The following is a 15426-nucleotide window of genomic DNA, read 5'->3' on the forward strand; positions in this document are numbered from 1 at the left end:
GCCATCTCGAGACAACTGATATAAAGTGTTTTTTCTCAAAGTTGGCGGGATGTCACCCTGTCCTACTTATATAGTAGAGGAGAATGAATGTGTCTTTAATATAATAAACATGGTAAACGTGGGTTCAAATACTTGTGTGTGTGTGTACAATATAAATTATATGAAATGCATATCCATAACCATGGTTGCATTTGAAAGGGAACAGCTTGGAGATGATGGGAAAATTATTAGATCAAAGGTGAGGATGCAACAGTTCACCTGACACAAGACTGAATCCAAACATTACACTTTATTTTCTGTGCATTTTACATTTACTGTACTTTTTGACGCATTTCTTGATAACAAAATCTAAAACTACTCTGGATACATTCTGTAACATGATAAGACTATTCCTGGAGAATATGGGGCAGGTGTAACATAAGACCCCCCCAAAATTACAAGGGTCTGAGTGAGTAGGTTCGAGAGGACTAAGTGGCCACACACCTCTCCAAAGTGTGCACAGTTCCTAAGCATTTTCAATGCACTTTTATGAGTCAAAGAAGAGTCTTCAACCAGAATGATTTTGTTTAGCTCTCCTAGCTGTGCTGTTGAGGAACTAGAGCAAGCACACTTGTAGTTGTTTAGTTTGGAACACAACCCTGCATTCCTGCCATCACACAATTACTGTTGTTGTTTACGCAATCCAAAAACGGTACATTATAAATCGCAATCTGGGTCAGGTGGGCATGATTTGAAAGCTTGTTCTATTGCCTACATGACTAGCTAAGTTATAAGATAACATCTTACAGTGTTAGGCTTTCACAAGACAATTCAGAGAAACGGATTGTAATCTTGGTGCGCACAGAAAATATTCATGAGTGCATTCAGGTGTGTGTCATAGTGCATTCAGGTGTGTGTACTGCGGCAAATATTCTTCCCAACAAACAAATCGTCTCTTTCTGTTAAAAAAATCAGGGTATGATGCCATGTCATCTGGTAACTAACTATACATCAAACAAAGTGATCATAAACACTGACACAGTTTTATGATTTGGAAATGTGAAGTTCACATTTGGTCTCATGGATGTTTGTGTTGCTCGTATGACATCAAAGCTGTATTTCTTATATTCCTCAACATCTCGTCTTTCAGAATACATTGATTCATCTTCATTTACATAATTTCCCTCACTCAGACAACAAAGTATTTGTAAAAGTTGCCCAATTACTGGGAGTGATAATCCCCTAAATGCCAAATCTGTATGCTTAATTAGCTGGTGAGATGTGAATGATGAAGAGAGCACCCCATGTCACCTCTTTTTGTGGTCTGTATTTTAAGGGATCAAACGACCATAAGACCTAATTAACTATATGGGGCTCATCTTTTAGGACAAGAGCTCAAGGGGATTACCAAACAGTTGCACTTTGTGTCTGTCAGTCAGAAGACGGTGATGGAAGTTGTTCATCCTGTAGTGTCTTCTCATTCTGCCCTTAGGCTGTTTCCAGCTGTGCTGCCCAACTGTGAGGAGCTTAATGACCTCTTTTTGTTCTCTCTCTCTCATTAGACACCCAACAGCAGGACAATGGAACCCTTGTGGACACTTCATCTAATGAGTTCTATATATTACTGACTGTGACATCGTTATGTGTATGTGAGAGTATTGTCTCAAAAGTATGGGGTGGGTTCGTTCAGTTTTCAGTTAATATGGTGTAATCTTCAAGACTGCAATTCTATAGCTGGCCACCAGATGTCAGAGGTCAAGCTTTTGAGTGACAATGGATGGAGAAGGACTTTGACAAGGCACAGAGGTAACATATGTTCATTAATACAGAAACAGGCGCATCCATTTTCCTCCTTAGACTGTCATTATGACTTTTAAAAACAATTCACCCATTGCAAGTAACAATTTACATGATTAAGAAAATATAAAATACCCCCCTGTATATAGTCTCGCTATTGTCATTTTACTGTTGCTCTTGAATTACTTGTTACTTTTATTTCTTATTCTTATCCGTAATCTTATCCGTATATCCAACTGCATTGTTGGTTAGGGGCTCGTAAGTAAGCATTTCACTGTAAGGTATACCTGTTGTATTCGGTGAATGTGGCTAATACAATTGGATTTAATAACAGTTTATTATTTACATACATATGTTCAATGTGTGTGTACAGGTCAGATGTAACTTGGTGGTGGGCTCAAAGTAAACTTACAGGTCATTAATTCACTTGTATAATCGTTAGGTTCCAGGGTCATTCAAAATGCACAAAAACACTGCTCCCACCAATGTAAAGTGCAGTTTAGAGGGTTCGGAAAGTGAAAGTTAGACGTCCTCCAGTGATTTTGTTTTACTTTTCCTGTTCAAATATCCCAAGTATAAATACACCCACTAAAGGGTTAAAAAAAAGATGTTTTGAGCAAAATAGTGTTTTAGAGACAACCGCAAACTAAGTTAACTTCAAGGATTTTGGAGTGGCAGGTTTGGGGCGGCAGGTAGCCTAGTAGTTAGAGCGTTGGGCCAGTAACCGAAAGGTTGCTAGATCGAATCCCCGAGCTGACAAGGTAAAAATCTGTCGTTCTGCCCCTGAACAAGGCAGTTAACCCACTGTTCCTAGGCCGTTATTGTAAATAAGAATTTGTTCTTAACTGACTTAAATAAATAAAATAAAAGGAGATGGTCAGATGTGATGTCATCAGCCTCCTCCTTGTTTGAGCAACAATAGAGAACAAAAGAGGAAAGTACCACCTGCCCCTCCCCCTGCTTGTTCATGTCATACCTGGACCACCTATTGAGATGTGCCTTTTGTTAAGTAAATCATGTGTTAAATGAGGTGAAAAGGAAACTAGTGGACATTAAGGCCAGACAGAGACAGCACACAGGCGCTATGTTAAACATGTCTTTATCTAGAAGCCACCACCATCTCAATTCGTTTACGTGACAGACAGGAATTTATATGTCTTTTGAATAGAACTTGCTAACGGCTGTTGAAACCTCATACTTTTGTTTCAGACATTATGTGAGGGAAATATTACATACTTTTTCTTGTCATTCATACTGGTTTCTTCTCAAGCTTGTGCAGGGACTGTTAAAACAGGCAGCCCAGTTAATCAACAACAAAAAAGAAGCTTTTTACACAACTATTCTCATTCACTGTTCACAGAGGTCTTGAATAAACAAAGCTAGCTCCTTACCGCTTCCCACAATCCCAATGCTGAATTGTATCTTAAAGGCCCCGTGCAGTCAAAATTCAGTTTGTGTTTTGCATCATATTGTACAACAGCTGATGAAACTAACAAGATTTGATCAGTATTATTTCCTGGTTGAAAATACATTCTACAAAGGACCTTCTAAACAGCAGGTTTTGCATGGGTGGAGTTTCGTCTTGCCTGGTGACATCACCAGGTGGTAAATTAGTTCATAGATTAATAATAAAGAGTTCCAAACCTCTCTAACAATAACAACTAGTTTTCCCTTTTCTCCTCCCCACTCAGACCACAATTATTGCTTGTTAAAACGTTTAATGCTTAAAAGTAACAAAAAAAACAATTTTGATAATTTTAATGGAAAACCATTACAGTAAGGTACATTATTGTTACCCATAAATGATTTGATATAAAAAAAAACGGCTGCATTGGGCTTTTAAGACCCGTTACCAGAGCCAACACATGTTTGGTGTTGTTGACTCACTTTTCACAGGTTCCAAGACTAACACACAAGTTGTAGCTGGCTCAGCTGTACAACCCAAGTTCAGCAGGGTAGGACATAGGAGCATTTTACAACTCACGCTTATACGTTTTTGGCTCGGACATTGCACTAAAAGAAGAGAGTGGTTTTACTCAGAAAAGAACTTGCTACAACACAGTTCCCTAAAAAACAATAATCCAGATTACTTTAATCCATAAAATGATCAAATGTAGAAAATATGAGAAACATTTTTTAAAAATCTAAAGATCGTTCTTCCCTTTTTGGTGCTTTTTCTGTTCACAGCAAAATAGTCTTTGTTTTTCAGCAGCACATTTGTCATGGAGTGTCTTTCTACCTGGCCTGTCTCCTCTTACAGTTAACTTTGGTATTAGAACCTGCCACCTCAGACACATATTGTCATGGTATTGGTCATCTACAGGACGGTTTCCCTTTTCACTGAAGAATGGCAATCCAAGTCTTCCCAGTTCATCAATCTTATTTAGGCTCCAGTTTAAAATCACAACTGACAAGAGGTGTTTAGACATTCAAGTTTGTCAGTATGGAGTAACCCGCAATGTAGAATTTCACTATCTTCCAGCATACTGTCACTGCAGGATGTTCCTACAGTACAGTCAACCCATTGGCTGCTGGGTCTGATTCAACCTATTGAGAATGTGTGCATTTCCCCTGTCTGTTATCCTCTGACCAGTTTGGCACATCAAGATGGATAAAAAGCATCAATACTCCAGTTGTCCTTGTCATCGTGTGTCAGTAGCGAGTCTGAGGATTCAGACTGGTAGGGTGGCACTGTTGGCATCCTGAGTGGATGGGCACTGAGTGGTTACCTCTGACTGAGTGGTAAAGTCTGTGCCAGGGTGCGGAGGGTAAATGTTCTGGGGATGAGGGGCGTCTATTACAGACCCCAGAATGTCAAAGGGCACTTCAATGGAGTGGCGGATGCTCTCCTCATACGTTGGAGGGGGCTGTGGGAGAGAAAGAGTAAGCTTTGGTTAACACTGCTTTAGAACCTAGGGTAGGTGGGTACGTGTCAAATGGGTGAGTGGATGGCTTGATTTGAGTGGGTCGCGGCTCATCATATCAAGCTATACTTTGTGACAAAGTGAGCCACTTAGAATGAGTCACCTTCCTAAAATAAAGGTTAAATAAAAAATAAATAAATAAATAAATGCTAACACTCATAATTGAGAGGCTATAAAAAATACTGAAAATGTTAAACGCTATATATTCCACACACACAACAAAATAACCCATGACCTTCTAAAATTACATCCCATCTAAGATTAGAGACTCCATTTCCCAGGTGTAGGTGTTTCCTAGCGTGTATTGGCTGATACATGATCTCTAACATCAAACCTAATGGCATCATGTTAGCGTTTACATGACAGATTAGGTTGGCAGCACCCGGGCTGCCTTTAGCATCACTCCTCCAGTACAGAGCCTATCTCCGTCATCAGCCAGCTCCTCACTCCCTGACTAACCCCTTATCTTTTAATTGCTTGGGGCCCCCGCGGGCGGCAAGGACAGCCCTGCGCGCCTATAAAAACACCACACACGTAAAACGCAACAAAGTTTCACTCCAGCCCCTACGGGCCACAGCACAGACAGAGCAATTATGGGACATCAGACCCCCTCTAAAGTCTGACAGGGGCCACTTTGAGCTACCGGTGACAGGATGGGGGACTGATGGGAGGGCACTTATTCACTGGGACGTTTACTAAAGAAAAAGAGGAGCAAAAAAAGACAAGTAAAGGAGGAAAAAAAGCACAAAGCTGCATTCTCTGCCACTGTTTACACTGAGGACACAAGCTTTAATTGTGTTTGATTTGCCTTTTTCTCATTACTTTGTTTGCTCGAGCATTACGCAAGTCAAAGCCCTGGCGAAAGATCAACACGGTAAAACCTGGGAATGTGCAGTCTGTGCATCACTACAGCAGAAGATGAGATGATAGGGCTGATAGGGCTCCTATTTACGGCGTTCTGAGTAGTTTCATCTTAGAACAAGCTCCAGTTATCCTGTGACAGCACATTCATAATGAACAAAACCTCATTTATTCTCTTTTATAGGTCACTGCACTTAGGAGTAAACAACAGATTATATATGTAAGGCTCTTTAATAATGGACTAAAGATTGACTTTGGTAACTTTCAATAACCTACACTTTCAGGCAGCGTTCAATACTTATGAGGACACATGTCACTTATCTCAATGCTACCCGTCCACCCCCCGGTATCTTACCTCAGTCAGCATGGCGCCGTTGAGGCCGAAACGGTCAGCGATCATCATGTGTATTTGTCTCTGGCGGTCCTTCTTCCTGACACTCTCGTAGGAGGGCAGCCTGGGGAGGGGCGCCTCCAGGGAGGGCAGGCGGTAGCTGGAGGGCAGGCCGATAAGGAACAGCTGCCCTGACTGATGGAGAGAAGAAGCAGACAGCCGGGGAACACAATGGAACAGTTAGAGAGATGTCACAAACACTTTGATGGAAGATACTGCTGGTGTCTGTTTGGTCATGGAGAATCCTTGTCAGTGCATCACTGCTGACTATACACATCAGAGCAATAAACCTATCCACACACAGCAGTAGCGGGGCCTCCTGTTCCTGGAGAAAAACATTGTACCAAAAAACAAGTAAAATAAATATTATTTAACATTATAAAACATGACAAATGTATATATAATATGATATACTGTATAATATGATTTTATTAAATCTTGGAATTGGTCTGAGCTGGTATTGCTTATTTTATAAAGTGTGTCGCTATACCCTCTTGAGGGGACCCTGGCCTGAGACTGGCGCTGCGCTGCTGGTTAGCTGCTGGTGATTATGGCTATATGAAATTGCATTGGCAATAGCTTTGTTTGTTAATTTAGTAGAAAATACACTTTTATATTCCTGTGCCCTTATCACAGTCAAGACATCCCTATTTTATAGGTAGAATATTATGGAATATATAACAAAATAAATAGAAAATAATATTTTTGAAAAGCAAAGATTTGCAAGTGCGAAGTGAGATGCACATCTCATGACTGGAATGGTTACTATTTAAAAAGAGTGACAATTTGAGCAGGGTCTCATGAGCTCAATTTTAAGTTGAAAGAGAATTTATTCAGGGATATAAACCGTATCGTTTCTTATTTTCGACAATATACATAGATGTTAGTTCGGATTAGGTTCTGCCTGTTCTTTGGACATTTCAAAATGTATTTACAATTTTACATTGCATGATTACGCATGAATGACCCCATGACACGACACATCTGTTTGGTGAGTAGGTTTACTATAATGTTCTCCCCTGTAACTTGTTTTTAAATGGCATATGAAAGCAAAAGTAGTCTATTCTATATTACATAATTAGGTTGAACTATATGACAGTAGTAGACACATGGGATTCAGTTCCCTGTGCTTGACTACAGAGAGCAATAGCCTATCAAATTGATGTGGATGTGTTTGCTGCTTATGTTGTAGACTGCGGTCTACCTGATCATGCATGATTGATGTTATTTAGTTTACTGTCTGACTTATCTAAAGAGCAAGGTGTAGCCTAGGCCTAATTCTTTATCCATGGTTCTGACTTGTCTGCTCGTTGCACATTGCCTTGTATCAATCTGTGCGCTTAATAATCCCGGTGCAGGTATAAACTACTTAATGATGATTGACGACCATTCAAATATTAATGCATTTATGATACCAGCTACTTTGGAAGTTATAAACCCCCCCCCCCCCCCCCCCCCCAGCTCCACCTGACACACAGGTATCAATGGAACTGACAACGTATTGACTGAAAACGTATTGACCCATCCAGTGCTGGGCCTTTTTACCTGTGAGTGTGTATTGTCGTGAGTCTGTTCCAGACAGGGGTTTCCCACCAGTGTCTGTCTGCTGCTGTAGTACTGAGGAGGGGCATCCTGCAGGAGGACAGAGGGAACAGTGATTAATCTGAGTTAGACTATAGTATGATGAACCCTCCATTAGCACATTAACTACAGAGATGACTGAACAACTTCTAACAAGCCTACATTTAAATTTGAGATTCAACAAGAATCTAATTAAAGTAGAGATTGAATGTCGACGATCTGCCCAACGTTAACCTTGTACAACATCCCAAAAGTCTTGCGAGGTTACATTCTGTTTTGATAACACAGTGGTAATCAGTCTGGTAATTGTGAGGCTAGCCCAACGTCCCAATTAGGAAGACATTCCTTAATTTCAGCCTCATTGACCAATTGTCATGCCTTGTTTCATTCGTTTTGGACCTGACTGTTTTAGCAATACCATAAATTATCTAGCCAATAAGACGACCACCCTACAGTTTCTGTGCCTCCTCCCAGTCCCACCCATTTCAAACAAGATTAGGCAGGCTCACACTGTATGAGGTGCTGGAATTCTTCAAAAGCACTGCCGGAAAACTAGGTGATTACCCTGGGCCTAAATGAGTCTCTTTGTATTGGGGACAATACAGTGTCCTATTGTGCCACCAGGGTCCCTAGCAAGAAACCACACAGTGTGACCTTTTCAGCATCTCTCTCTTTCCTTGTAACTGTAACAGGTTCCTCTTAACAAGCATGCTCAAATACACATTATGGCCCCCATAGTTAATTTGGACGGCATTACATAGCATTACAACAAAGGAATTTTTTGCCTGAGAGAGTTCAATCCAGCATTACAAATGGCCATGCTCGGGAGTCCCAATTGGTCCAGCGTCATCCGAGTTAGGGTTTGTTCGTCATTGTAAATAATAATTTGTTCTTCACTGACTTGCCTAGTTAAACAAAGGTCATAATATAATAAATAGAAATCAGGATGCGTGATGAGTAGGAGAACGGTTGTAGCAATTTACATAGGAAAATTGCCCCACTGCGAATCACGCATAGGGAAGTAGGCTTGTTCATATTGACAAAATGGTCACCTTCAAAACATCAGGGCCAGTTTGATGCCTGCCTGAACAGGGACATCACTCACATTCCCAGTGATGCAGTTTGACCTTTGTCACCACCCCTCCAGCATGTGACAGAGAGACGCCACAGAAACATTGATGTCAAAGGTCACCTTCCCTCGCTAGGTTGCACTTTCAAGGGGCGAAAAAAGTCTTCAGGATAAAAAGGGGAAATGTCCTTTTGTTTACTGCCTCTGATTCACCCAGCGTGAAAAAGCACAACCGTGTAAAATCAGAGCTGAAGTGGGGGGAGGATCCCATCGGCAGTGTGCCTTTTTCAGTGCCGCGACCTGAAGGAGAGCCATTGTTCCCAACACCCACAGGAGGGTCTGGCCATTATTCAAACTGAAGCAGGGAAAGGTATGTGGCAACAACACATATAGAGGAAAGTAAACGTTCCATAGAAAACAATAGAGGATTTTTTCCATGTGAGCCTCCCTCGCAATCTGGCTTGCCTTCAGGTTGGTGTCCTTGTAATGATCTTGTAACAAAACCACCCTCTTCTGCAACATGCCTCAGTTAACCAGTCACTATGACTATATGGGTGACTGGATAGGATTTCAGGGAATGTGTGAACAACATAACAGGGACACCAAAAACAACAAACTGATTTCAACAAATCGGTTTCTATATAAAAAAACAACTTAAATTGTCAGGAAACTTGATTTTTTACTTTGCTCACACCACCAGCTAGCTGTGTATTCTTTCACCCAGTACAGATCCCAGAGGTCATCTCCATACCCACCAATATCTTTCCATATTTACACCCTGTCACCCACTGTTTACTATATAGACTAGACTCCACTCCCCACACTGACAATATGTTAGGAAAAATAGTGACGAGCAATGTTGTCCGATGTGTCATGTGTGGGTTTTTCTAGCTGACAGCAGGTCAAAATGGCTGACATGTACAAGAGGACAAGCCTGTCTATTCCTGACAAGAGACAGCAAAACTTTTCTCTAATCTGCTCAGGCCAGAGCCAAACATAGCAGAGACAAAGGAGATGTTGATGTTTCCTGTCTCTCTGAGAAAGGGAAAGAGTTGGAAGGTATGAGTAGTGTCCCTGTGCTCCAGAGATAACATACTAACCCTACCCCAGGGACGCAGGTCAGGAAGAGGAAACATGGAGGATGGGCAGAAACTAAAAACTGACCTCCATGGAGAGTATATACGTCCTGTTCCCTATTTCCTGTACCAAGTTAGGGACTTGAATATTGGTCATAGTTTGAAGTTGTTAAATAGTATTGATATGTATGAACCTCCATACTTTGGGCATCCATCATGGTACCATTCATATAAGATACTCTTGTCTGCTAAGTTCTATTCTCTGGGAGGGAGGGGAAAGGAAGTCAACATGATACAGAAGACTCCTCTGTGCCAGTGTTTGTGTTCCTCACTCAGGGGAACACTGAATATTGTATCCAGTTTCTGGGTGAGATTTGCCAGTAGGCTGTGCAGGATATGCTTGTCTGCAGTCAAGATCAGATTTTCCTCCGCCCTGTGTTAGCCAGTCATATGTTTTCATATGTTTTCATACAACATGTTTTGAGTCAAATGTTTAGCTAAACAATCTGTTTGTAATATTCTCATTGTAGTGGTGTTGACACATCACAAGATTGGCGCAGGTATCAATAGCATTTGTCAATGCTGCCTCACCACACACTATGGCCCATGATTGCTTTGGCACTCAGGGATAGTTATGGAAGCTGGAGCTCATAGCCAAAGCACTGTTAATAATTCCATGAAATGCAAATGCATGGTTTTACAGTGATTATATCAAGTTTATTCTGGGCCTGTTCCCCTAGCCATGCAAATTAAACGTGCCAACTCTTAATGGCGCTACATTTACTTTGCATGGTACATTTGGCCTCAGTCACATCTAATCTGTATCTGTGCCTAACTTGAATTTATGGTTTGTTTACAAGTGACACTTTCTCATTAATTGTATCTTTCAATGAAATATAGTGAGTGAGCTCAAGGTCCTTACCATGTCTCCATGGGTGTCCTTGCAGCAGTGAGGTTCTTTCCGGTATATGGACAGCAGCACCACGATCACCACAAAGAACACCAGACCTGAAACTAGTGAAGGAGAGGAGAAGAGAAAACTCATCACCCGCTGTTATCAATGCATCAAAATGACAATGGACATGCACTTGTACAAAAGGTGCATTATGTAATGCCTCAGTCTAATGAATGTAAAGCAATAGTTTATTGTAGTGTTCAGAACACTGTAATATGCAGTTGCTAGGGGACAGAGTTTTTCCTGCTCAGGTCACAGGTAATTAAGTTGAAACGCTGTGTGGACATACTGTGTAGACTATTTAATGGAACGCTGTTCACAATATGTTTCTCAATCTGTGGACAGTGATAATTGGCAATCATAATGTTAGTCGCAGTCGATTTTCCACACTTAAAATTAATTTACTATCAAATATAAATGTGAAGTCAACCATGTAATTCATCTTCTGATACAAAACAAGTCCAAGAGGAACACTAGTAGCTTCAAGATAATACAGATAGGTTCTAAAAATAGAAAGCTTCATATCTAATGTGGTAGGCAAATAGGCTGCTATCTACAGTGACAGCAGCTGGCGAACAGTGTATTCAACATATTCCTTATCACACCACCACAGCAGTGATTTGATGAAGTAAAAGGATCCATCACTGGTGTGAACAACCTGCTGAGGCAACAGACTCCCCATCCAGATCTATAGCATAGGTCAGTGGTCCACATAGGCTTCACTGTTGCAGTTTTCTACAACTTTACAATAGTTGTGTTTTGTCCAAAGAAAACGAATGAACACTTACAACTGCTATTAATGTAACAGGCAAAAGTGACATGCCAATACGCCTGTTTATCATAACAGATGGGTTAATTACAAAAACATGCCTAAGATTATATCTGATTCTGATCTATGCTCAAATGCCACCATCAGTTTCATGGAAAATTTGACATTTTGAGAGATTATAATCTTACTTACATGCTGCCACAATGACCGTGAGTTGATCCGATGTTAACTGAGAGGGGGTGGTTGGAGTTGCAGCGGTGGACATCTCTGGCGAATAGACTATCTACACCCAATTGGATCATGAAGTCGGAGGGTAAAATGGGACTGTTTTCATCAAAGGGCCCGAGATCATAGATTCGGATTATTTTCCTTATCCCTTGTACTATTCCAATGCAAGAGAGACGAGCTCCAAACAAGAGTCGGATCAGGAAAACTCACGTCGGTAAACATGCCACAGTATTTGAGTCCTAGGGCGCACTGTCGCGCTCCCAAATTCCGTGACGTCGCGGGGCACCGGACAACAAACCTTCCTTGTACGATGTTGATAGACACGCGCGCGCAGTCACCAAGGAGGCAACTTGGTTGACACTGGTTATTAAGTAGCCACTGAACTCATAGCAGCACACCGAGTGCTGCTATGAGTGCTAGTTTGTATTCTTCATGACAGACTAGATAGGCTTAACCATCAACCAGACTATATAACACACTAATGCAAATAGTTTATTTATTTGATTAAATGTAACTTATTGACTACATTTACAACATCACGCTTTATAATATCGTAAAGTTTACAAAGTAAGAAGCCTAAATAGTTATCTTGGTTGGGAATCCCAATATTAGGGTCCAAATCAGCCAGGAGGACATCACATTCCAGCGTTGTAGTCACAGTTTACCTTGGAGATGCCTGTGATGGGATAGTGTGCATGAGAGGGAACAGCCTGTTGGTGGAGTCCAAAACTACATCTCTGCTACATGTACAGTTCCTTCGGAGAGTATTCAGACCCCTTTGACTTTTTCCACGTTTTGTTACATTACAGCCTTATTCTAAAATCTATTCAATATTTCCCCCCCTCATCAATATACACACAATACCCCAAAATGACAAAGCAAAAACAGGTTATTAGAAATTTTTGCTAATTTATTAAAAGAAAATAAAAAACGAAATATTACCTTTACATAAGTTGTAAATGCTCACGTTCCTCCTCTCTGGCTGCCTATCATTTTGTTTAATATTTTTTAAAATAATAGTTTTACCCCTTTTTTGTGGTATCCAATTGGCAACTCCCATACGGAGAAACATGACCCAACCAAGTCTTGAAACAATGCCCACTTAACCCGGAAGCCAGCCACACCAATGTGTAGGAAGAAACACTGTACACCTGGCGACCATGTCAGCGTGCATGCGCCCGGCCCTCCACGCTAGAGCGCGTTGGGACAAAGACATCCCTGCCGACCAAGCCCTCCCATAACCTGGACACTGCTACAGAGCCTGGACTCGAACCAGGATCTCTAGTGCCACAGCTAACAACTGTGATGCAGTGCCTTAGACCACTGTGCCACTCGGGAGGCCCAGGCTCCCCATCATGGCCACACATTATGTACCATCATCATGCACATCAGCGCTCATTGAACTCCATTGCCTTGTTGATTGCCCCTCCTATCTGTTTGTTCCTCGGTTAAATCCCTGTGTCAGCATTGATGTCTTTATTTTCCCCTGTCCAGAAGCTGTTGCTGTTCTGTTTCATGTCTGTTGTTTATTAAATGTTCACCCCCTGTACCTGCTTCTCGTCTCCTGCGTTGATCCTCACAGAATGCTGACACCAATATGTGAAGCATCAGGGAGTTCTTGTTTTTGTTGGCAACGTCGGGTCCGGGTGCCGTCGCCGATGCAACCGGGGGTGCCTCAGCTGGCTTGTCGGGCTTACACGCCTCAGTCGGCTCAGCTGGCTCGAAAGGTTTTCTTGCCTTGGCTCGGCAGGCGCCCATCCCACGTCATGCCTCAGCCGGCTCATCGGCCTCCCACGCATCAGTCGACTTGTCAAGCTCCCACACCTCAGCCGGCTCGTCGGGCTCCCACGCCTAAGCCGGTCCATCGGGCTCACCCAGGTGGGACCCCGGGTGGCGCCCCTGGGGGTGTAAGGTCACTCCTGCTCCCACTTATTCTCTCTGGAGCTAGAGGGCGCCAGGCTGCCCATCATTACACACACCTGTCACCATCATGTGCATCAGCACTCATTGGACTCACCTGGACTCCATTACCTTGTTGATTGCCCCTCCTATATCTGTTTGTTCCTCGTCAGATCCCTGTGTCAGCATTGATGTCATTATTTTTCCCCTGTCTGGACGCTGGTCCTGGTCTGTTTCATGTCCATTGTTTATTCGTAAATCCTCACATAAGTATTCAGACCCTTTACTCAGTACTTTGTGGAAGCACCTTTGGCAGCGATTACAGCATCGAGTCTTCTTGGGTATGACGCTACAAGCTTGGCACACCTGTCTTTGGGGAATTTCTCCTATTCTTCTCTGCAGATCCTCTCAAGCTCTGTCAGGTTGGATGGGGAGTGTTGCTGCACAGCTATTTTCAGGTCTCTCCAGAGATGTTCAATCAGGTTCAAGTCCGGGCTCTGGCTGGGCCACTCAAGGACATTGAGAGACTTGTCCCGAAGCCACTCCTGTGTTGTCTTGGCTGTGTGCTTAGGGTTGTTGTCCCGTTGGAAGGTGAACCTTTGCCCACAGTCTGAGGTCCTGAGCTCTCTGGAGTAGGTTTTCATCAAGGATCTCTCTATACTTTGCTCTGTTCATCTTTGCCTCGATCCTGTCTGGTCTCCCAGTCCCTGCCGCTGAAAAACATCCCCACAGCATAATGATGCCACCACCATGCTTCACCGTAGGGATGGTGCCAGGCTTCTTCCAGATGTGACGCTTGGCATTTAGGCCAAAGTGTTCAATCTTGGTTTCATCAGACCATAGAATCTTGTTTCTCATGGTCTGAGAGGCTTTAGGTGCCTTTTGGCAAACTCCAAGCGGGCTGTCATGTGCTGCAGAGATGGTTGTCCTTCTGGAAGGTTCTCCCATCTGCACAGAGGAACTCTAGAGCTCTGTCAGAGTGACCAGCGGTTTCTTGGTCACTCCCCTGACCAAGGCCCTTCACCCCCGATTGCTCAGTTTGGGCGGCCAGCTCTAGGAAGAGTCTTAGTGGTTCCAAACTTCTTCCATTTAAGAATGATGGAGGCCACTGTGCTTTTGGGGACCTTCAATGCTGCATCATTTTTTGGTACCCTTCCCCAGATCTGTGCCTTGACAAAATCCTGTCTCGGAGGTCTACGGACAATTCCTTCGACCTTATGGCTTGGTTTTTGCTCTGACATGCACTGTCAATTGTGGGACCTTTATATAGACGGGTGTGTGCCTTTCCAAATCATGTCCAATCAATTAAATTTACCACAAGTGGACTCCAATCAAGTTGTAGAAACATCTCAAGGATGATCAATGGAAACAGGATGCACTGTGCTCAATTTCGAGTCTCATAGCAAAGGGTCTGAATACTTATGTAAATAAGATATTTCAGTTTTTTATTTTTAATACATTTGCATAAATGTCTAAACCTGTTTTCGCTTCGTCATTATGGGGTATTGTGTGTAGTTTGCTGAGGAACATGTTTATTTAATCCATTTTAGAATAAGGCTAAAATGTAACAAAATGTGGAAAAAGTCAAGGTTTCTGAATACTTTCCGAAGGCACTGTAGCTAAAGATATGGCACTGAGCTGCTACAAGCTAGAGCAAAATTATAGAATCTGATTATCATTATATTTTTAAAAGGATCCATAATTATCATACTAGCTCATAATCGAATAAACCATAAGAGGATTGACAAAACGTTTGTAGAAAGGGCCGCACTTTTCATCCTTATATGTAATTAGGAACACGCAAATAGCATTTTGTATTAACATTTAAATACATTCAATGCAATGTTATTACTAATGATAGACTTTAATTGTATTTGTTCTTTTTCACACAGGGTCT

The 15426-nt window shown here is 42.1% G+C and overlaps 1 protein-coding gene across 1 annotated transcript; it reads right to left on the reverse strand.

Annotated features, from left to right (window-relative positions):
* Nucleotides 1–2861: 2861 nt before the first annotated feature.
* Nucleotides 2862–12348, reverse strand: LOC110538533 (uncharacterized). Its single transcript, XM_021625417.3, has 5 exons — nucleotides 11595–12348; nucleotides 10601–10692; nucleotides 7498–7584; nucleotides 5917–6087; nucleotides 2862–4643 (listed from the first exon to the last, which is right to left on the reverse strand). Exons 1-5 carry the CDS (start codon nucleotides 11665–11667, stop codon nucleotides 4449–4451), a joined length of 618 nt encoding a protein of 205 aa, XP_021481092.3. The 5' UTR covers nucleotides 11668–12348; the 3' UTR covers nucleotides 2862–4448.
* Nucleotides 12349–15426: the final 3078 nt, after the last annotated feature.

Source organism: Oncorhynchus mykiss, chromosome 12 (assembly GCF_057628025.1).
Source record: "Oncorhynchus mykiss isolate SJ-2025 chromosome 12, ASM5762802v1, whole genome shotgun sequence".
Lineage (NCBI taxonomy): Eukaryota > Metazoa > Chordata > Actinopteri > Salmoniformes > Salmonidae > Oncorhynchus > Oncorhynchus mykiss.